We start from the raw sequence: 22695 nt of genomic DNA, 5'->3' as shown, positions 1-22695 counted from the left end.
AGTGTCGAATCTTAAATAGTATATATATATATGTATATAGCCCTGTCTGGGAGTTAATTCTGTGGTCCTACAAGGGATGGTGGTGTAGTAAGAAATCATAAATGCTCAAATTACTACTACGGTGGCCTGGAAGAGACGAGAGTAAATCTTTTCACTCGATTGTAAGGTGGCTTTTGAATGAATAATAAAAAAAGCGGTGCATAGACTTCTTCCCATGTAGGGGCTCATACGAGGGAAAAAACAGAGACCTACCAAGCACCAACTTAGCATTTAATGCTATTTAATTGATCTGATATTATTGTCGTTTGTTTATGTCAAACAATGTTATTTAGGTCACGTCTTATGGTTGGTAGAGGAAATACCATAGGTTTGTTTGGAAGAGTGAAATAAGGATCGTTATCTACAAGAATAGACTCTGTTTATTTTTTAAATAAATTATGTCAAATGCCAAATAAGCAAAGGAAATAAGCAGCCCTGTGATATCTTTATCTTAACTTTTAGTTAGGATAAAATTTTAGAATATCATACTAATTTATTTTAAAATATAAATAACTAAGTTGCCCCCTCTAATAATATTTTAGAATATATTACCTGTAATGTGACTATAATATAATTATCAAATTATTAAATTATAACGTGACTACAATATAGAATATTAGAATATATTTGTAATGAGAATATTTTAATTAAATATTTGTTTACATTAAACTAGGGAAGACTAAAAAAATCCAATTTGATCATATTTACTTTTATTCCAAAGAAACATTATCTTATTTCATATTTTTATTCAAATACCTAACAAAAAATTAAGATATAAATTTTTTAATACTAAAATATATTCTTATTTTATCTCAATCTCGGGTTTTTTTCAACCCGCAGCTTAAATGGTCACTAAAAGTTATCACAAGTTGAGATATTATTTAGATTTGTCCAACTAAATATCTTAAAAATTGACACATGAGTCTCATTTATTTTCTCTTCTTCATGCTTAATCTAAAGGCTGTTTATCTGGAGTGCTTAATGTGAATTCACACTGTACTAATGACCCCAGATTTTTCTAAGTTAGTTCCTTATTGACTCCAGCCAAAGATTACTTGTCTTAAACAGCAACTTGCTATCTCCTTTCCTCATGAATAAACTGTACTTATTCTTCTGGTTCTCCTTTGTCTTCTCTTAAGAGCCATTCCTTGTCTCTTCTGCTCCATAGAGTCCAGTTCAGGAAGCCTCAGAGTTGCATTTTGCCTTTGGGTTCTTCTCCTAAGCTGAAAACTACAAGGTTTGCATGTCTTTTGGCCTCTCTTGGGTCTCTTATGCAGCTCTTCTGTGAGCTCAGTTGTTATTAAAGTTGCAGGGTTTTGAAATTTCCTGTTCATATGTACTGAGGAGACTAGACCTTTGTTATATCTCTTCTTAAAATAGAAGAAGATCATAACTCTGGCTTTAATGATGCGAGGTGACCACTGAGAAAGGATAAAAGAAATGAGCACTGGACGATAACATGCTCTTTGAATACATAGCTTGCCAGAATTGAAGAAAGATGGGTGAGAGAACTCATGGAGCAATGAAGCAGAGAAAAGCGAGGAAGCCAGAAGAAGGGAAGAAGCTAGAGAAGGAAGAGAAGGTGCCCACAGTGTGGTTTTCTCTGAAGAAATCTCTCCACTGCAAATCTGAGCCATCAGAAGTGCATGCCCCAAAGGCCAGGGGACAGCTCACTACCATCTTGACAAAGAGAACAGGGAGATCAGGTTGTTCCAGATCCATAGCCAACCTCAAAGATGTGATCCATGGGAGCAAGAGGCACCTCGAGGGGCCACCAAGTTGCAGCCCGAGGTCCATAGGGAGCAGTGAGTTCCTCAACCCAATAACCCATGAGGTGATTCGTAGTAATTCCAAGTGTGAGCTCAAGATTACTGGGTATGGAGGTAGTCATGAGGGTGAGGCTGGAGGGGGTTCTACCTATGTTGGTACACTTAGGCCTGGGACCCCTGGCCCAGGATGGCACCATGGCTTGCACTGTAATAGCAACTCTTCCTCCATGGGAGTTACTACTACACCTCCAAGGAGATCTCCTAACTATGCATTAGGAGGGCCAGGGGGATCTCCTCTCTCTAATGCTGTGTTTGGTAATGGTGGAGGTGGTGATGGAGCACATCATTTTTCTTCATCACATAGGGCCTCTTATGATGCAAGCCTACATCGGTCCTCCTCTCCTACTGTGAGCTGCCACAAGTGCGGTGAGCAGTTTGGTAAAAGGGAGGCATTGGAGGAGCATCATCTCTCCAAGCATGCAGGTATGTTAATCATCCTGAATCTTTTATGCTGACCTTGTTTTGGTTTGTCTCTGTTTCATCTTTTCTGTTATCTTATTTCCTCCATCAGAAAGTTGATTTGAATGGCTATAATGATTTCCTTTCGTAAGGAGGCATAATTGTCATTGTTGACTATCTCGTGGTTAATGCTTTCCTACAAAATCCATTTTGAGTCAATACTAATCTTTCTAAAATTAATTAGGTAAAATATTTAGAGCTTATACATTGCTGATCAATCCCGTCTCAAATGTCGCTTTTTTCTTGAGTTATGGTTTACAAAATTTATTTGTAGGTCATTTGATACTTCAATTTCTCAGGCTCTCTGATACTGTTTGACCCTCTGCAAACACTAATTGAGTTGGCAAGCACTAGTATCTGGACTTTCAGATCCTTGCCTCAAATGCAATCATCCTTTTGCATTTATATCTCGAAGGATTAGCCAGGGGATTTCATATGCCTGCAAGAAATACTGCATTCAATGTCTTTTCGTAGTAAATTGCTTTTACAATCTTCTATCTGGAAACGGTCTAAAAGTAGCGAACTAAATAAGCTACAGATATCCTTCTGAAACAGAAACAAACTTCTTTTACAAAACTTTAGCTAGAAAGTTATAGCAACCAAGATTAGTTTTACTCCATTCCCATTTTAATTTTAGTTACGCCCTTACTAGCATATCTGATTCAATCATCTCTTAGTATGCAATATTATGTCAACTCTACTCAAATTTGAGTTTGATCTACAATGTTACCACTGTTATATCTGCAGTCACTGAGCTTGTGGAAGGAGACTCCTCGAGAAAGATAGTTGAAATCATATGCAGAACAAGTTGGCTAAAGTCTGAAAGCAACTGTGGTCGGATAGAGAGGGTCCTAAAGGTCCATAATATGCAGAAGACCCTAGCTCGGTTCGAAGAGTACAGAGAAATGGTGAAGTTAAAAGCTAGTAAACTTCCAAAGAAGCACCCCCGCTGCCTTGCCGATGGCAATGAGCTCTTAAGGTTCTATGGCACCACAATTGCCTGCTCTCTTGGCACGAATGGCTCCTCAAGCCTATGCAGATTGGAGAAATGCAGCGTGTGCCGGATCATCCGATATGGCTTTTGTGCAAAGAAGGAACTGAAGGGAGGAATAGGTGTCTTCACAACTTCCACTAGTGGGAGAGCATTTGAGTCTATTGAAATCTACGATGACGATACTTCGATAAAGAAGGCATTGTTGGTCTGCAGAGTGATTGCAGGGAGGGTTCACAAACCACTGGATAACTTCCAAGAGTTCGAAGGGCAATCTGGCTTTGATTCATTGGCAGGGAAAGTTGGTCTCTATGCAAACATTGAAGAGCTCTACTTGCTCAATCCAAGAGCTCTACTACCATGTTTTGTTGTAATATGTAAGCACTGACACAAGTCATCCTTTCTCTCAATCTTTTATCTTCGTTATGTCGATCTTGAATGTATAATTTCATCTTTGTCACAAAATGCTATTGATGAGCTCGTCAATCTTCATATCAACCTACACTTTTAGAAACAACAACCACAACTGCTCCTGATCACATAGCTGATCTCCATACCATCTACAATCACATTAAATGCCTTGTGGCTCTTTGTCAGAAGTTTTAAAGAGAAGGTAAGGAACACATATATTTGTATCTTGCACCTTTATGATATTCACTGAAGAAGAAAGGTTATTGCTACTGCCATCTCCTGTAAGTAGCATGCCACGGTGAAAGTACACAAGAAATTTAGTTTCCTACCAATTTGAGATCTAAGTAGGCATAAGGCATTGACCAGTGACCATGTTCATGTGCACTGACTGTAAAATCTGAATAATATGCCTATTATTTTTAGTTAGGAGTTGTTTGATGCTGCATACTAGTCTCCGGATTGTACGCTAATCATGAGGTTCAAGATCTTGGCTTCTTGATACAAAGGTCAACTTCATCATAAACAGACAAATGTGTCATTTGTTTCTATTACCTTGTAGTCAAATATAAGTGAGACTAGACCCTCGTTTTCTATAGAATACTGGGCCTCTTAGCTGCATTGCAGCTGAAAATTGACCTACATGTGATTTCTTCATTAGTACTCTCTATCTACCGGTTGTTGCATATGTGGTGAGAAGCTTCGTGGTCCTATGCTTGAGTGAAGATGTTGTTAATTTTAGAATTTTAATTATATTTAAAATTAGTAATGAAATGAATTTAAAATTTAAGTATTATAAGAATTTTAAAAGTTTTGTAACGATCATACCGATCATTTTAAAATGATTAATGGGCTGAATTTATTTGAAGGTCATAAGTTTTGAAGAAATTCAAAAGGACTCGGATACTTATAAATATTACATTTTTTTATGAAAAAAATAATACAAAATTCAAAGTCAAATAGAAAGTTTTGGTTATTTTTATCTTTCAATTTTCTCTTATAGATTATTTTATTTAAATTGGAGGAGTGCGGTTATCACAAAGATGTGTCGAAGGACTGTGTTATTCGATGAGGCAGAAACGAAATTCTGAGTCGTACCTTAGAAGAAAGAGAGATGTGTAACTCTACATAAATGACGTCATTTCTTCAGGGCAATTATGCTTCGGTACGCCTCGTAGGCAAAGTTTCTTAACATTTTATTATTATTTATATTAAATAATTTTTATTTTTATTTTTATTTTCAAAATATAGAACTAAATTTATTATTGAATAAATATTTTATGTTCAAATCTATAGAAATAAAAACTAACAGAGAAAATTAGGCAAAAGGGACAATCTGATGACAAGTAAAATTTGGAAGAATATGAAGAATATTGCATTCTTGATAAACTAGGTCCAATTCTGATCATTGCAAGTGATGCTTTTCTAGTATGAGAAAGAAGCGTGAGCTTGACGAAATTGACCAAAAACAATGTTTTACAATATTTCATTGCATGCCTTCTCTTTAAAACCGAAATCATTGTAGATGGAAATAGTATCAGTCTCTCACATTTGTGGTCTGTTCTCTCTTGTTCTCTGGTTCCCAGTTGCTTGAAGTCAAAGCGAAAAGGAGTAGGAGCTTAATTGAGCAGAAAGGATTCATATAATTTGACTTGAAAGACAAAACACTGTTCATGAAAAGAGAGGGAGAGAGAGAGAGAGAGAGTTGAATGAATGAGTCCATGGAATTATTGACCTTCCTAATTCACTAAGCAATTAATCCGAGTCGATTCCAACGACATGGGACAAACCATTTACTTACCAAGTTGAGTTTTCTCCTGACATGTTAATGAGCCAGCAGTGACGAATGTAGATAAACTTTAACCAGCTATACGATCACTTAACTTTGTTGACTATTATTCAGCACTCTCTTAAAATATTATAAGATGTTACATCCGAGCTTCACCACAACGTATTCTATTGGAAATTCACCTGGCAAACGATCATCCTTATCATGGTAAGCAGAAGTTGTCTTCCACCTTCCATAGACAGTGATTGGTACCCAAACTAAAGTATTTAAAATAAGCTTTGCTAGTCTTTGTGTTTTTTGTTTTTAATTGTTACTGTGTAGAACCAACTACGTATGTATGTATATATGTATGTATGTATGTATGTATGTATGTATGTGGGTAAATACATTATACAAGATTTTAGTGAGTAAGATACCACTAAGGTTTTTGGAGCAGCTTTTTAGTGCTTGACGTCATAATGGATGTCATTGGAAGCCACTAGATAGAAAGTAAAGAGAAACGTGCTTCTAGAAGTTTACTAGATAACCTTGTGTTCCTATATTCTTCCTTATTTTGTCGTTTTTCTCACTGGGACCCAAGAACACACGTTACACGTAAGCCACTTATCCATCGGGTCCACTTTGGTCGGACGGTTCATAGTGGGTCATTTCGGTCAAAGTAAGCAGCTATAAGCCCCCCAGATCTGATCCGTTGGATCTTAAACGGACGGATGAATGTGCGCCAACGAGGTGACACGTCAGCACTAACGTGGACTCCAAGGCACCGTCTTGCGCGTCGTGTGCAGGCCACGTGATGGGCAACCGCGCAAATGTATGATTGTCTACGTGGAAATTTGCTTAATTGAAGCCGTACAATCTCCATTGGACGGCTGATGAGTGCCACTGAGGTGGTCGGCGGAAGGCCCTTAAAAACGGCGTTGAACCGTCAACAACGCGGGAACGAAGACCGTGGGCCGCACGTGACTGACGATTGCCCTTATAAAGCCCCCCCCGGTGTCAAAGCTATCGCTTTTAGTACTCGGAGCCTCAAAAATTAGAGAAGCGGAGAGTAAAAATTGATTCTGGGAGACTTTGCAGGTACAGGATAACTTTTGTTCTTAATTTAAAGTCCTTTGCTTCTTGGATTACTGTTCCTTCTGCTTTCATCCCTTCTCGTTGGGATTTGGCTAATCTGGCGAAAAATTAGGTGATTTCGATCATTTTCCTTTAAACCTCTTTGTTTATTCTGTGCATAGAGTTTATTTGCGAGTTTCTCTTCTTTCCTATCTTGGTTCCATCTGAGATATATTTGGGAGTCTATCTGGAATCCTGTTTGCCCAAGGAATTGAAATTTGAAACATCAAGTTTAAAACCTGCTATTGGGTTTGATGACTCACAGATTTCACTGATATTACTTCTACATAGTGTTGAAATGGTTTTGGAGCAAAGGGGATTTCGAAAGTAGGTCGATGCCCTAGTTTAGTTGATAACGAGGCAATTAAGTACTTTTGTATTTTTGGAGGAGGGAAAAGTGGGGAGAATATCTGGTGATTTATTAGGCTGATATCTGGTTGTTGATGATCTAGAGTGGGTATCATGTATTTAGTAATATGCTTGAAATCATAATAGGTGCTAATGATTTTAATTTTGCAGGGGACTGTCCTTTCAATAGGATCAGATTCCCCAGATGCTCCTCGTGACAATGATATAGCACGGCAGGAGTACATTTAATATCTTGAATCTGTTTTGCAATCTTTGCTGAAAATGAATGCTACCAAAGTTTTCTCTTGTAAAGATAGTACTAAGATGAAATAGTGGAGCTCTTCCCTTCACTGAGCCACTGAGGAGCATACAACCAAAATTCATTTGGAGGGCAAAATAACGAAGTTAAAATAAAAATCATTATCTTGGCAACTATATTGGTCTCGTTCAGTATCACAAAACATTATGTCTATGTCAAACTCAGATTTTCATAAGATTTCTTGGAATTCTGAAGAGTGATTACTTTTCTGAAATTGCCCGGGTGTCATGGTAAATTGTATGCTGCATGCTAAATATAAATTCTTTTGGATTTGATTTAATGGCTCAACTTCTGTTGCTTTCTACAAGGTCCATGTGGTACTCCTATATAAATTTGGTGCAACTCAAATCATTCAGTAAATTCATTTATTTTACAACTGGAAAGCCATCAACAGTATAGATGTCATTGTGCTTTAAGTAAATAACTAGGTTTTACATGATCACACATTTAGGTTATCATATTGCTTCTGAGACGTCTATCTTTTTGGTAAGCTCTAGTCTTCTCCTTTGTGCTCAAAATGCTGTTATGATTTCACATATAGAATCTTGAATAGCTGGTATTAGGAAGGTGCCTTATTATGTTTTTCATACATGGGTGGCAAGTTCTGCCCTGTCAAAATAATGGGGTTTTTTTTTTTTTTAATATTCCCAGAGATAGCCGATATTCGGCTAAGTAAGATAGAATAGGATGTAGATGACTGTTTGCCATATGTTTTAAGGTGAAAGAAAGCTGGGAGTTCTTTATTTTGTCTAGACTCATTTTAAATCACATGAAATCTTGCGGTTCCCAATTTTATTTATATGTCGATGTTATTGAAGTTATCACTTAGGACTCTGTTATAATGGAATACTATCAGTACAGGCTACACATCTTCTCATTGCATAACAAGTGCTTGTTGGACATCACATACTATGGCTATTAATCATGAGAATTGAATTAACCATTCATGATAGGCACAGATTCGTCTTTTATGTTTTAAACTACTGAATTGTAATCATGCGTAAGAAACTTGCCTTTTACATATTTTGGTGTTTTTGCAGTGTAATTTTCTTTTCTAGGAAGTGGCACACTTGCATTTTGGAAAAATGTACATTCACTTTGATGCGCTTCTATTGTTGATTAGCTGATGTGATATATGTTATTATTTGACAAATGTACAGGAAGCTCATGAATAACTGATGCTCATTTATTTACTATGGACTTGCACCAGTTCGTGAAGTATGGTGTGACTGCTGTAGACGAGGCCTTCAAATTTTCTTCTTCAAGAGTCTCTGAACAAGCTGAGATTTCAATCAAGTTTGGTGTGGGCAACTCACCTGATTCTCCACTTTCTAGTCAGTTGGATTGCGATACTTCATCCATCCCAAGCAATAGTCAGGGACAGCTGAGCTCCACAGAGAATTTCCCAGGGGTTGGTCTTTCCCAGTATTCCCCACTTGAAATCAACAGCTCATTCAGGGAAACCCAGATCCATATTCCAGATCTTATCCAAGTGCAGTCCGACTCATCATATGCCATTTCCAGTCGGAGCATGAGGCATGCTTTGCAAGAAATCGAGACTGTTCTGATGGCCCCTGACACTAATGAACCAACAACCAGCACTAGTCCTAAATTAGATGAAGCCAAAGAAGCTAAGCTTACAAAGCAGCGCTCCAGGACTTGGAGTCACAAATCTCACCTGGAGTCGCCTGCTGCTATCCGGACACACTATCCTCAAGCAAGCTATGGAATTCATCCAGAGAAACGACAAAGGGAGATGAAGGAAGATCCTCAGACTAGTGTGAAAAATCTTCTGATTAGGTGTGCAGAAGCTTTATCAGAGGACAAGATAGATCAATTTGATATGCTTGAGCAGGAAGCCCGTGATGTCATTTCCATCAGTGGAGAACCCATCCAGCGTCTCGGTGCTTACATGCTAGAAGGCTTGGTGGCGAGGCGTAGATCCTCTGGTACCAACATCTATCGTGCCCTTAAGTGCCGAGAGCCACAGAGCAAGGAGCTTCTCTCATACATGAGAATCTTATATGACATTTGCCCCTACTTTAAGTTTGGTTATATGGCAGCCAATGGTGCTATTGCTGATGCTCTGAGAAATGAGGACAAAATCCACATCATAGACTTTCAGATTGCTCAAGGGACCCAGTGGGTCACACTGATACAAGCATTAGCTGCAAGGCCTGGGGGGCCACCACATGTTCGGATCACTGGAATTGATGATCCAGTGTTGGAGTATGCTCGAGGAGAAGGCCTGCAACTTGTAGGGGATAAGTTATCAGATATGTCAAGGAAATTCAACATTCCTCTTGAGTTCCATCCTCTGCCCGTCTATGGGCCTCAGGTAACAAGAGAAATGCTGAACATAAGGCCTGGAGAAGCACTCGCAGTTAACTTCACCCTTCATCTGCATCACACGCCAGATGAGAGCGTTGACGTGAACAACCCACGTGATGGTTTGCTGAGGATGGTGAAAGGGCTGTCTCCAAAAGTGACTACGTTGGTAGAGCAGGAGTCCAACACCAACACAACCCCATTCTTGACAAGATTCTCAGAGACATTTGATTACTACTACGCAATGTTTGAGTCAATTGATGTAACCATGCCGAGAGATAACAAGGAGAGGATAAGTGTCGAGCAGCATTGCCTGGCAAAGGACATAGTGAACATAATTGCTTGCGAGGGGAACGAACGGGTTGAGAGGCATGAGCTCCTGGGGAAGTGGAGATCAAGACTGAGCATGGCAGGTTTCAAGCCTTACCCACTCAGCTCTTATGTGAACTCTGTGATAAAGACTCTGCTGGGATATTATTCTGATAACTATAGATTGGTCGAGAAAAATGGAGCTTTGTTGCTGGGTTGGAAGAACAGGGACCTGATCTCAGCCTCTGCATGGCACTGATAGCAAATATAGAGAGCCTTTCTGAAACAAAGGTTAGAAATTAGTAAATGCCACTATACATGTTAATAGATCTAGTTAGTGTACTTGTCTGATGCAGAGTTCAACCCTACAAGAGTGTATCTTCGAATGCTGCATCCTTTGTTGTAATCTACGAGAAGTTGAACGAGTGTTGAGTAAATTATTTTTGCAGTTGATAAGGTGTTTTCTGTGTTCGACCACAAAATAATCATTTTCGTAGCTTGATTTCCTTTCCTCTTTCAGAACGATGGCAGTAGTAAGTTGGCTTAAATTCACAGCGGTGTGAAGGTTTCTCTTCACTTCGTTTATTTTTTGATATCTCTTATGGCACAAATTGAATGCATCTTCTGAGAGAGGAAGCTGCCTTCCAATAGAATTTCCTTTTTATATTCAAGATTCCCATGAGAAAAGAAAGCTACCATTGGTGGTTGTAGAGGAGGACCACATAATTTAGTATAATGCAAATATTATGGTGCACCTTTAAAAATTATAATCTTAATCTAATAGAATTAGAGATATCATTTAATATTAAATAATTTAAATTTAATTATTTGAAGATAAACTTCAATTTAAATATAATTCTCTATCTCAATCTATTAAAATTTAATTTATATTAATCTTAAACTAATAGAAGATATATGTAAATAATAAAAAATAATTAAAAGATAAAAAACAATTAAATTTTTATCAAGTTAATTATAAAAGACATCAATACCCTTATTTTGATATATATATATACATTACTCTCAATTAATGATATATATGTCTTTTACTTGATAAAATATTAAGATAATATAATCATCAAAAAATAATGTGCAAGTTTATATATCTAAAAAAATTACCTACTGAACCGGTAATATCTTTTATTTTTATTATATCCTTAAAGATCTTAACCGTTAGATTTTTATCAAAAAGATATTTACCGTTAGATCTTTATTAAACTAATTGATAAAGAATTAACTCTAATACGGAGGAACGCTACTGGTATAAATCTAACACCTAAGACATCCACTCCACAATTAAATCTTAGGCGGTGTAACAGGAAAAGCCCAACCCATTCATCCGAAGGCCCACTAGCCCATTAATAACGACCGAAAGCTCCGGAAGAGAGAGAAAGAGAGAAAAACCTTCTTCTCCCATCATCCCAGTGCCGTCTCCGTCCTCGCTCTCTCTCTCTCTCTGTCTCGTCTCCCTCTCTTCTCCTCTCCTCTCCTCTCTTGCAAAGGAGAGACAAAGAAGGTGGAGAGAGAAATCAAATTGTACACAAGGAGAAAGAAAGAAGAAAAGCAAGAAGAGGAGAGGAAAAGGAAACAAGATGTCGAAGAAGAAATCTCTCAGCGGATCCACGACGATGACGCTCAAGGACTTCCACGGCGGATCAATTCCGTCAGACCTCCCTCTCCCCTCCGCTCCCGGCGTGTATCTTCCTCCTCCTTCTTCTTATAATAGTCTTCCAACTCCCGAACTCTAACCCTAACCCTAATCTCGATCTGCTTCTTCCTCCTTGCAGCTCCGTACGACCGCCTGATCGTGCCGCCGCGTGGGGACCGGCCGCCGGGAGGCCTGATCACCACCGCCCCCGTCCCGGATCCGCCGGCGCCGGCGTCGGCCGAGCGTTAGACGAGCGGCCTCCCGCCTTCCTCTCGCAACCTGCAGCCATCGGCCGCCACTTCGACGAGGACGAGCGTAAGCCCTTCGACGCATCCTCTGCTCCACGCCGCGTTGCAGCACCTCCTCCGCCGGTTGCGGCCGTTTTCGATGCCAGATCCGAGCCCAAGCGCCCGATCTCGAGCCCGGTGGTGACACACCAATCCCAAGGATCAAGTTTTCATGCGCCGGTGGGCAGCGGGGCTCCCGTTGCGAACGCGTGGGCTGTGAGGAAGGAGGCTGGAGCGGAGCCGGTAGTAGCGGGCCACCCCCCAACTGCATGGTCGGCTTCGCGGCTTGCTCAGGCCAGCGCGGTTGAGAAAGTCACCTCTGGGCGGTGGCAGTCGAAGCCAGCTGACGTGGAGGTGATCAGATTGCATGAGGTGGAATCTTTGGATGCAAGATTTGGAGAGAGCTTTCGGGTTTCTGAAAGGGAAAAGGATAGGGTTTTGCCAGGTGTTAACTATTCTGATGGGCATCAGAGTGCGGAGAGGGTGAGATCTCCAGTGTACGTACCGGAGGTGAAGGAGAAGAGTGCCGCGGGTTGGTATGAAGGTGCTCGGCCAAAGTCCCATGAGGGGAGATTCAGCGGGCCGGGAACAGCAGTGGAAGTGTCAGAGCGCCCAAAGCTGAAGCTTCTCCCGAGGTCGAAGCCACTGGATCCAACAGAGACCCTCATATCTGAGGACAATCAGGTTTTCTGTTGTTCCAATCGCTAGAACTGATTAAAAGTGCCGTGACCCAATTGCATAAATAGTTCAATTGATGGCCTTTCTTGTTCAATTTGAATGTGGTCATAGCAGATGAGCAATTGTATTTATTTCATTATTTTTGTATGGTTGTAATTGGTACCTGCTGATGGTCGATGATGCAGAGTTATCAGCAGCTGGAAAACGTCGTACCAGTTGAAAATGTATACGATATGCATGAGTATGTGACTGCACCTAAACCAGGTTCGTCTGGGTTTGACTCTGGTAACCCAGCAGCTGAGCGTCCGCGATTGAATCTGAAACCTCGCTCCCTGCCTGTTGAGAAGTCTGCTGAATTCGCTGAAAGGGAGAGGTTTGACATCTTCCCTATTATGTACTTCTGTTGTCCTGTTTTTAAGTTATTATGCCTTCAGGCTTGTAAAGTTGTTGATTATGTGGTATCTTAGTTTGGTAATTCTCGTCTATTTGCAGCAGTCTTTGTCAAGATACCTATGATTCTTTTCTTCCAATTCTTCTACTGTTTGGTGCCCTCTTGATATGATCTCTTTGTTGAAAAAATTCTCTGCAGTAGTCTTCAGCTCATTAGTGTCCTGATATTAGGCATATGTTGGTGTCTCTTATAACATATCTGAGCTCTCATTTTATCCCTATATGGTTGGTCCATATAATAATGGAGATCCCCAAAATAAGTAATGAAAATATAAAAGATGCTAAAACCATCATGTGATACTAAAGAATAGGCCTCATCAGTATATTTCCCAAAGTAGAAGATTTATTATCTCGATGGCACAAATGTTAATGAAGGCTGACAAGGACTCATTTTTGAGTTCATTTCATGCTAGCCAGAACACAGGCACGGCAGCTGTCCTACAGTTGAAGCATGATATCATATTGATTTTGTACTAGTCATAGAAAATTTCTTGTTGACGAGTCAGTTTTATAGAATTTATGCACATCATTTTTGTTTTCCATAAAATTTGGGTTGTGTTTCGGTGATGGAAAGTAGGAAAAGAAAATGATAATTTTCTAGAAGTTTATCATTTTATGTTATTTGGATAAAAAAAAAGTTGAGTGAGAAATGAGTTTCTTCACTTCCCTTAAATCACCTAACTTCTTCAATTTTAGCTCATTCCACTTATCTTCCAAAAGGAAAGAGTGACATTTTTCAGCTTTTTATATATTGTATGACATCACTGATTATCATAATTGTCCACTTTTACCAATCGCTTCTCTTTTTTAATTAAATACTAATAAGTCATGATTAATTACTATAATTAGTTTTACTAAAAACTTTGATGTCTTCTTCCCTCAACTTTTTATCATCAAAACAAACCCTTAATAAAATTTGAACTTTGTAAGGAACTATCAGCACTTCTAATTAGTCAAACTAGGGATATTTTGTGTTTATCGAGGAACATTGTGTTGTATTATGTTGTTTCTAGGTGCTTGTTTTTGTCGGCACCAAAAAAATTGCAAAAATGTCCATGTAATGTATACCACAGTAATAGTTCACAAGTTCATCTGTAAAGTGCACATGGTTATTGATTGTTTACTTGCTTATTTAAATCTAATTCTTTGGTGCAGGCAAACAGTGTTTGGAGGTGCCCGACCACGGGAACTTGTAATCTTCTCTTCACTCTTCCAGATTTGAATTTTTGAAATGTGAAGAAAGCATCACATATGCCCCTGCCTGCTTGATGTTTCATATAAGCTTTTAAAGTCAAAAAGCTGATAAAGCTTTTTTGCAGGTTTTAAAGGAACGTGGGGTAGACGTAGTTGCTGCTTCTGATCTTGATAAGGCCTTACCATCTAACAGGTATTAGTTCCACCGGATGGCTGTCATCTGCTTACTAATTTATTGAACCAATGTCATTCATACTGTTAGTTCCATTTCTGATTAAGCAAGCTGCCTGCTGTGTACATCTCTCATGAAACTATGTCTTTACTCCTTAATGTACAAGTTAGTGATGTAAGACAAGATAAGTGATTCAGATTCAAACTCCCTCTGCCTGCCAACAATATTCTAGAAGAAAGGCTTTGTGAGTAGGTAGAAAAAAATGTAATCTTTTTGTTGGAGTAAAATATCAGACCAAATTTTGCCATAGATTGAATAGCAAGTTGCATATCGCAGGGGGACAATATAGGTTATAAGGGTTATCAATGCCATCTAGCCATGAGAACTTTCGAAGGAAGCAGAAACCATGAAACTAAGTTAGATGAGAGATTTACGAACCAAAAAGGAAAGCAAGGACTCCTTCCACACCTAATAATCAATTACACAAGTACAGTGTATATCTAGTCTAACTAGACACTTGGGCCTTGTTTAATTTGAGACTAAGCTCTGAATTCGATTAGTTAGTTAGTCTTGATTTTTTTAAGAGTAAATTTAATTAGATATGAAAAAATAAAAAAATTGTTTAATTACTAAATCAGTTTATGGGTCTCTGAACTAGTTTAGGGAAGATCCCTAAACTAAAAGCAAACAAGGCCTTAGGAAATTTATGAAGAAATCGTTATTTCTAGGATGCTCGGCTTGTGGAATTAAGAGGTTACTACTGATGGAAGCATGGAATAGTTAGAAAAGGTTTTGGACTATAATAAAAAGGAAACTTTTGGAACAAAAGTATAATAGATAAGTAATTCTGCAGTAGACTGCGGAATGTGAGATTCTGATAGAAAGACATGATAATAGGAAAAAAAATTATGATTTAGGAGTGAAGTACCAGAAGGCTTAATGTGCAACTTGACGTCACAGAAAGTAAACATAAGGCCTTCTTGTCTTGATGCTCCACTTTGTTTGTCATTATAAAAAAGAAACTATAGCAGCAAGGGTTTTGAAAAGGCCACTATGTTGATTTGCATCAAACAATTAAAATTAATTTTACATGAATCACTAAAATCTAATAGCTCAGAAAGATGACTAGAGAAGTAATCTCTTACAGCCAAAGACTAGATGAGACAGATCTTGTTATCTTACAAACATGCTTCTTTGATGGGTTCGGTGACATTTGCTCTCTTGTATAGGATCCCACATTCCAAGTTCTTTTGACAATCGACTTCCCTAGCACCATATTTTCTGGTATATGTCCCATTGGTATTCATACATAAGCTGTATTGAAACCCAAGTGGTTCCAATGTATTATCTGTGTACTTATATACTGTTCATTCATGGTGGCTCCTTACGTGCTGTTGAATTATGTCTCAAGTGGGTAACTTCTGATGTTTTTTATAGTATAATCTCTGCCTATATTTTCTTGGATTTCCTTGGAAAGCCATGGTTTTTATAGAATTTTACAGTTATTATCTATCCCTGGATAATGGTTTTCAAGTATGTTGATGCCAGGGATCCTTAAAAGGCTTTTCCCTGTTGTTCATATCTTTCACCCATGTTCAGTTTTGTGGCCTGAAACTGAAAATTCTTTGCTTACAGTTGGGTTCAGAAAATTAGCTGATTTGGGAAAGTTTGTGTTCTGTGTATTGTTTATTCAGTGTCATTCTGGCTAGCATATATCATTCAACTGATATTGTCTACTTGGATGTGTAAGGGCTAGAAGCGATCTTCCAAAGACTGACCCAAAGCTGGAGCCTGCTCCAACTAATCGTTCTGGTGAAAGAACTGATAGTTTCCCACATGGTCAAAGGGGTGGTAGGGACCACCAGAGAAAAGATTATCTCCCTGATCTTGATAATACGGACAACATGAGGTCATCATGGAGGAGTGACAATCGGAGGATCCCTAAGGATACTGAGAAGCCACTTGAGCAACCACGTCCAGAACCTGAGACTTGGCGTAAGCCTGCAGAGCAACCCAAGCCTGATGTGTCTGCTCCTCGCTTTGGTAAAGCAGCCTCCGCTTTGGAGCTTGCCCAAGCATTCTCTAAGTCAGTATCGGATAACAAGTCCCAGAACCGCTTCACTAATCAGAGGAGCCTACCAGGCAGGAACCAGGTTCCATTTTCTCGGCTGACAGACAATAATAGGGAATTCTACTCAGGCACTGCCCAGAGACAAATTAATGGTTATTGATGAGTCAGAGAGAAGACAACAGGCCGGCGACTGGATATCCTTGCTCGAGAACAACATTGCAGCTGGCATTCTTGGTTACTTATTTCGTGCAAAAGGGAGATCTAGCGGGTTGCATTTGAAAGGCAGGATTCATTCTGCTGTTCGTTTCCATGGCCTAAATGTGGGAGTGAAGTCTTTCATTTTCATGGAAGTGATTCCTGAAGATTAGATCTTTCCATCTGTATCATGGATATATGACATTCTAATAACAGCAGTTGTATCACTTTAAGATTCATTCAATGGCTTTAATGTTGTTAGTCAGGTAAACTACAAATCAGATATAATCTTACACTACACACTGTGCTGATAAACTCAGTCGATTGGGCGAAAGTGTGCCCACGTCAAAACTGGTCTTCACCGGAACATGCTTGATATGAAGGTGGCTGTCGTTTTCCTTCTATGCGAATATTTTAATATCGCTAAATTCTTATGCCGCGTCTATCTTTCGGCTGCATGCTTTCCTGGATGTGTATTCGTGTCTCATCTGGGACCTTATGTTCGAGCTGTTTCTATATGTTCTGTGGATGCTCTTGTTCTCTGCCAGATTCTTATTTTATTTTATCGAAGCTTATGTAGTAAATATTGTTTTATCTTGTTTAACACGATACAATAAAAAAAAAAGTCTTGTTTAACACGATCAGAAATGCCTCATGGACTGTTAGGGAAGTTAGATAAGATGATATGTAATCACAAGCCAATTACTGCACAATCAAACCATAATAATAAATATACATCTGCAAGCATATACAGAAGATTGGAAATCTGCCCCTAAGGGAGGGGAGCGCTAAGTTGCATTGTCATAGTATGCGCACAGTGCTCTGAATGCGTCACACGAATCTTTAGAACAAGAACGGAGTGGGAGCAAATGCTGGAATCATTGTGGGGACTCCGAAGTGCCTGAAAACAAAATTATTTATTAGGACAATAATTTAGATAATGCCAATACTATTCTTTTTAAACAAAAGATTAACTGTAGCTGGATAGCTGATATAATAGCCAACAAGTTGATGATTAAAGAAACCAATCTGGCAAGCTATCACATTAATACAAACTTGAAATCTTACCCTCAATTCTACATGTATTCAGAGATGATGGGTTCTTTTAGATTTACTTCCATTTTGCTACAATCTACAGTTATATCCACGTAGTGGGCCGCAACCATGATATAAGCATAGAATTCAATTACACTTCTTTATTGTTTATAAATTCAACTCTTGGTTTATTATGAGAATAAACAATATTAACAAAAATTACCACCGTTTAACTGATTTATATAACGAGATGCACATAAACCGCAATTCCAAACCAGCAAAATGTACTACGTGTCTCCATCTTAGTTGCAGTCGTATCAAACTCATCCTATCCGACGGAATCCTAGTACGTTTCAATTGCACAGCTATGAGAGAGAGGGAGAGAGAAATTACCGGAAATCCTCGCGATCCCTCCGAGGAATAACCCTAACCTTATCCTTCCCCGATCCGCCCCCGCGGCTTCCTCTTCCGTTCCCCGCCGCTGCCTTCGCCTTCGCCTTCGCCTTCGCCGTCACCACTAAGGCATCGGTCTCGGAGATCGCAACTAGAGACGGCTTCCACGGCTTCTCGACCGAGTGCGACGACCTCCTCTGCCTCTTCTCCGGTGATTCACCTTCCACTGACGATACCAACTCCGCCTCCTCCATCACCCTCGCCGTTTCCGGCGCCGGCGCCGGCGCCGCCTTCGGTCGGGCGGATCTCCATCCGCAAGGTACGAACTCAAGAAACCTCATCTCTCTGTCTCTTTAGAATTCCACGCAGATTTAGTAGACTAGCACATATTTACGAAGGGAATAAGAGAAATCTCTCTCTTTGCTCGCCGAGCGGAAGACAAACTAAATTACCTATTCTTCTTCTTCTCTCCCTCCCTCGCCATTTATCGCCCAAAATATCCTCGTTGGCAATTAAATGACCAAAACGCCCACGTTCTCATCGTAGATCACCCGGGGAGATTTGCGTAAATAAATTATGGCATCAATGATTTGAATACAGATTCCAGAATCTGATGCATCACCGTTGGATCACGATTGAACGGTATATGACTCGTAGATTCTGCTGTAGTACACAATACATAGTACGTGGCAGGAGTTGGATAAGGACAAAGAGTGAGTTTTTTGACCATTCGCGTAGTTGGGTGGGCAACTTCTTCTGTACGTTTGGGTTACAGCGGGTTGGTCGGAAGAGTGGTTTTGATTTGATTTTATCTGGTTCGGACGAAGAAATACATTCCAATGGGCCGGCCAATTTCCTACGTGTCAACTTGATGGCAAAAAGAAGAGGACAAAACAGTTGCAGTCTGATACCTGTGATGATGATCTTTATGTAGATATCTACGCTTTACTGGGAGATAGATGCTTGTCATGGATCTGAAAGAGAAAGAAAAATATCTCGTTAAAAGTTCAACGCTATGACTTTTATCTCCTCACATGAACATTATCGCAGTTTAAAAAGTCAATGGGAGGAGAAAAATATTGATTTGAAATTAATGCATCTCTTTTCCAAATAGAAAGAGGCCAAGAGTTGCCAGCCCATTGGCAGTATTTATATGCACGAAGAGGTGTATTAGTCTTTGGTACAATTCACATCGATCCAAGTCTTGAAGACAAATGTTAACATTATTTAGAATTTTCTTTTTCCAAGTCTTTAGGTCACAAACTTATTTTATTACACATCTCCAGTATTAGATGTACTAAACTAATACAATTTAATGACATGAATGACGGGTAGACAGTGCAGATGAGTCAAGAAAATAAGAAGATTTCGTACAAGATACTAGATACTGGATAGTGATATTAACCCACCAAATCTAAGGATGAAATTATATATATATATATATATATATAGATATAGATAGATAGTTCATCTCTTTCTATTGCTGATGCTACCTCTTTATACATTCTATTTTTTTTTATATTAATTGCTGCATTATCTAATAATAAACATGGTACTGTCCTTTCGTATCACATGTTTTCTTATAGTATGACATGGGAACAAGTCAATGGATGTTCACCAAATGCAGTTGTATCTGCTGTTTGAGCTAGCCAATTACCCCTTTTCTTACTTTTTTCTTACTTAGAAGTTAGTTAAAGAAAAGGTAGGAGTACCAATTATCATCTTACTCTGAGGAAGTGATGTCCACAGATCATATCAACTACAAACAGTGAAGGAAGAGGGCCTAGATGGAAATAATTGTGGACATTGAATGATGGATCTTGATTCCAGAGATCTGCAAGCTCATAAGTGCACTTCAGGTGCTCCACCACTTTACTTCATGGTCGTTTGGCTATGTAAGTCTGGCAAGTAGTAAGCAATCAAAGTTGTGGAAGAAAACCAGCAAAAGAAAATGACAATGGACCCCTCTAAAACTGACTCAGTACAATCTTAATTAATCACGGAGAGAAAAAAGAAAAAGAGAGAGACAAAAAGATTGCAATGCCTACATCTATTGCATTTCAGGATTATGACTAAGTGATGTAACCATTGAGGCCACTTTCTATGGTCTCAGTTTGTTCTTTTGACGCAGTGATTGAAGTAGCTCTGTAGACCTCTCTGACAGGTGCAAATTATGAGGTCTATGACTCAATGCCTTCGGATAATTTCAATATGTCATCAAAAAATTTATTCTTCGTGCTATTGAAGACTTCTTCTTTTTTCTCCTCTTCTATTCTTCTTCATGTTAAAGGTGGATATAGTTATCAAGAACCACGAGTAAATCAAAATGAGCTTATCTAAAGATGAAGCTATCTTTTACTTCTTCCACCAAGAGCACATGTACGTGGATGATGGTTAAGAGTCAATCTCCATCATCACTCTTGATAAGTGGCACCATGACTATCCTATCACACATCCATCCGTGTTAGTTCTCTAGACACTTCCCATAAATAAGTAACTAATCGTGGACTAGATAGAGCTCACTGTCCCTTTCAAGAACTCCTTTTGTTTTGATCATGGGAGGTGAGTCGAACCACTGAGTTGCAGCACAACAGACTTGTTTGACATTATCCTCTGGATTCACTAAGGAAAAGAGAAGGTGTTGCTTTCCAGTTGATATCAATGATGGGAGACTCCCAAAGCAACCTTCTTGGCCCACTTTCTCGTAAAAGTTGCACAGGAAATTTGTGCTGCTAGTGGGAAGTTCTGCAACTTGACTAACTCGGTGGGCAGATCTTTCTTTCTCTTATATTTTTCCTTTCCTTGCACCGCGTTTCAAGATATATATATATATATATAAGATTGCAAAGAAGAAGTGCATTCAAGGTCAATGCTCTTCCAGTCTTGTTCTTCCTACACCATTTACTCTTATTTATGATAGCAAATTAACAAAGCTTTTATAGGGCTAGCGAATGGCAAGAGTTGATCCTTGTGCTACTTAAGTGGGCCGGGCCTAGAGTTATTTGTGTATGTTCTTAAGTGGGCCGGCCGGGCCGTAAGTATTGCAATTCGATCGAAAGGTAAACGAGCCCAACTCCAAGAGGCCCAACAACGTGGTGAGGCTTAGACGTAAGAACGACGAGAGAAATATATATTATATACTGTGCCATTTTTAATTCGAGGCTGGATAATTCGTCTCGAAAACACTTGTATATCCACAGTTGCCGTGATGAATCGAGAAGAAGGTCTATCTTTTTCTTTGTGCAACGTCCTTGAAGAATATTATTACTGTCGTCTGAAAGAGTAAAGCAACGCATACGAGCAAAAAGAATCGATGGATGATTACAGAAGGCTAGGAGACAAACTGATGACAGTACTATCATCTTCTGGGGAAACTAATAAAAGCGAGGAATGAAGCAAACGAATATTATCTCGCAACTAATTATCAAATTTATGCAAGTGGTTTGTATGTAAGTTTGGATTATTCCGCATATGTAGTCTGTCTTTAGTATCAGTTCATTGACAACAGAAAGCACCAAACTAGTTATCCAGCCAAAATTGAGGTGGGAGTTACGATGCTTGGTTTGGAACTTCCAATGTTTCATATATATGCTGGTATTTGATGCTGTCAGAGTACTTAATTTATCTTGAAGGATTATATATATATATATATATATAATCCTTCTCAGCAGGCTAAGTTTCGTTACATCGCGAACAGGATCTTATCAACTAAATGGATTTAGGGCTTTTGGAATAATAATTTTGTGCTACTTTCTAGATGCATTTTAGATGTAATAGAACTATCTTTAGTACTATGAAATTCCGTTCGGTGTATCTAGCTGGCTCTATTAGGGTTTGGAGCTTTTCTCCCATCATCAAGATGTGCTTTTCTATTGCTGTCGATGGCTCTTCTACCCTCTTTTTCTACGGAGAGCTTTTTTTTTTTTTCTTCTCTCTTCCTCTCTCTTTTCTCTTGATTTACTATTACATTGTTTGCCCTTGTTGTCGTACACCTCGTAGTTCTCTTAGTGATTTATCTCTCCATTGTTGTCCTCCTTCCATCTCATTGTTATCCTCTCTATGGTACCCCATATCACATTTCTTCTTCTTTACCGAGTGTGATATCATCATCTTCCTTCATGATGTCGCGTCGATTCTGCTATCATCATTGCTCAGGCCTAGCCACCTTTTGAACTTTCCTGCCTCAACTCCACCACAAACTTTGACTCTCTCATTTTGCCTCACTAATCTGCCATCTTTCTCCCCTCTCAACATCTCTTGAGCATCGTCGTTGTTTTTTGTGTCTAGCATCCCTTAAGCACCAAGGCTCCTTCTTTCTCGCTTTTAGGCACAAAGACTTCGCTACTATACACTTATTCTACCTTCTATTTATTTCATCTACGTAAAAGTATATGAATGTGTTCATACTTATATATGTATATGTAAATAATGGATTCGCCCATACCTTTGTTCACCTCCTTTTGTTTTAGCTAAGTATAAGACTTGTGTTCAGTATCCTCTTTCGATCATTTGAACCTAATATATACTCCATGGAATTCTTAAAAAAAGAAAATGTAATAGAATTTGGATAATAGTGACATGTACAACAATGTTTTTTGACCGTCCACGTGAGAGCATTTATTGAAGAGCAAAGAGACAAC

At 39.0% G+C, this 22695-nt stretch overlaps 4 protein-coding genes across 6 annotated transcripts; 3 read left to right on the top strand and 1 right to left on the bottom strand.

Annotated features, from left to right (window-relative positions):
- The first annotated feature begins 1128 nt into the window (after positions 1–1128).
- LOC140761895 (uncharacterized) lies at positions 1129–3998 on the top strand. Of its 2 annotated transcripts, XM_073099417.1 has the most exons (3): positions 1129–1276; positions 1352–2291; positions 3075–3998. In XM_073099417.1, exons 2-3 carry the CDS (start codon positions 1538–1540, stop codon positions 3704–3706), a joined length of 1386 nt encoding a protein of 461 aa, XP_072955518.1. In that variant the 5' UTR covers positions 1129–1276; positions 1352–1537; the 3' UTR covers positions 3707–3998. The 2 variants fall into 2 exon arrangements, with proteins under 2 accessions (XP_072955518.1, XP_072955517.1); XM_073099416.1 differs by having other exon boundaries at positions 1133–2291.
- A 2461-nt stretch (positions 3999–6459) lies between these two features.
- LOC140762440 (chitin-inducible gibberellin-responsive protein 1-like) lies at positions 6460–10388 on the top strand. 2 transcript variants are annotated; one of them, XM_073100242.1, is made up of 2 exons: positions 6460–6592; positions 8456–10388. In XM_073100242.1, the coding sequence occupies exon 2, from the start codon at positions 8491–8493 to the stop codon at positions 10189–10191; it is 1701 nt and encodes a 566-aa protein (XP_072956343.1). In that variant the 5' UTR covers positions 6460–6592; positions 8456–8490; the 3' UTR covers positions 10192–10388. The 2 variants fall into 2 exon arrangements, with proteins under 2 accessions (XP_072956343.1, XP_072956344.1); XM_073100243.1 differs by having other exon boundaries at positions 6562–6701.
- Positions 10389–11346: 958 nt separating this feature from the next.
- Positions 11347–16925, top strand: LOC140762327 (uncharacterized). The gene is made up of 6 exons (XM_073100061.1): positions 11347–11628; positions 11720–12551; positions 12731–12918; positions 14151–14187; positions 14315–14382; positions 16112–16925. Exons 1-6 carry the CDS (start codon positions 11525–11527, stop codon positions 16590–16592), a joined length of 1710 nt encoding a protein of 569 aa, XP_072956162.1. The 5' UTR covers positions 11347–11524; the 3' UTR covers positions 16593–16925.
- A 390-nt stretch (positions 16926–17315) lies between these two features.
- LOC140762328 (uncharacterized) lies at positions 17316–18523 on the bottom strand. Its single transcript, XM_073100062.1, has 2 exons — positions 18056–18523; positions 17316–17528 (listed from the first exon to the last, which is right to left on the bottom strand). Exons 1-2 carry the CDS (start codon positions 18394–18396, stop codon positions 17471–17473), a joined length of 399 nt encoding a protein of 132 aa, XP_072956163.1. The 5' UTR covers positions 18397–18523; the 3' UTR covers positions 17316–17470.
- Between the last annotated feature and the right edge of the window lie 4172 nt (positions 18524–22695).

This window comes from Typha angustifolia, chromosome 7 (genome assembly GCF_048772165.1).
Source record: "Typha angustifolia cultivar Huaian chromosome 7, ASM4877216v1, whole genome shotgun sequence".
Lineage (NCBI taxonomy): Eukaryota > Viridiplantae > Streptophyta > Magnoliopsida > Poales > Typhaceae > Typha > Typha angustifolia.
The sequence above is the reverse complement of the archived record's forward strand: the minus strand, read 5'-3'. Positions and strand labels throughout refer to the sequence as shown.

Bases quoted from the DNA above. Each gene is read 5' to 3' on its own strand.
- LOC140761895 (XM_073099417.1), top strand. From the start codon at position 1,538: ATGGGTGAGAGAACTCATGGAGCAATGAAGCAGAGAAAAGCGAGGAAG. The intron at 2,292-3,074 runs GTATGTTAATCA...TTATATCTGCAG, and splicing joins TCATCTCTCCAAGCATGCAG to TCACTGAGCTTGTGGAAGGA.
- LOC140762440 (XM_073100242.1), top strand. From the start codon at position 8,491: ATGGACTTGCACCAGTTCGTGAAGTATGGTGTGACTGCTGTAGACGAG.
- LOC140762327 (XM_073100061.1), top strand. From the start codon at position 11,525: ATGTCGAAGAAGAAATCTCTCAGCGGATCCACGACGATGACGCTCAAG. The intron at 12,552-12,730 runs GTTTTCTGTTGT...TCGATGATGCAG, and splicing joins TCATATCTGAGGACAATCAG to AGTTATCAGCAGCTGGAAAA. The intron at 14,188-14,314 runs GTAATCTTCTCT...GCTTTTTTGCAG, and splicing joins GTGCCCGACCACGGGAACTT to GTTTTAAAGGAACGTGGGGT.
- LOC140762328 (XM_073100062.1), bottom strand. From the start codon at position 18,396: ATGAGGTTTCTTGAGTTCGTACCTTGCGGATGGAGATCCGCCCGACCG. The intron at 17,529-18,055 runs GTAATTTCTCTC...TTTTGTTTTCAG, and splicing joins AGGGATCGCGAGGATTTCCG to GCACTTCGGAGTCCCCACAA.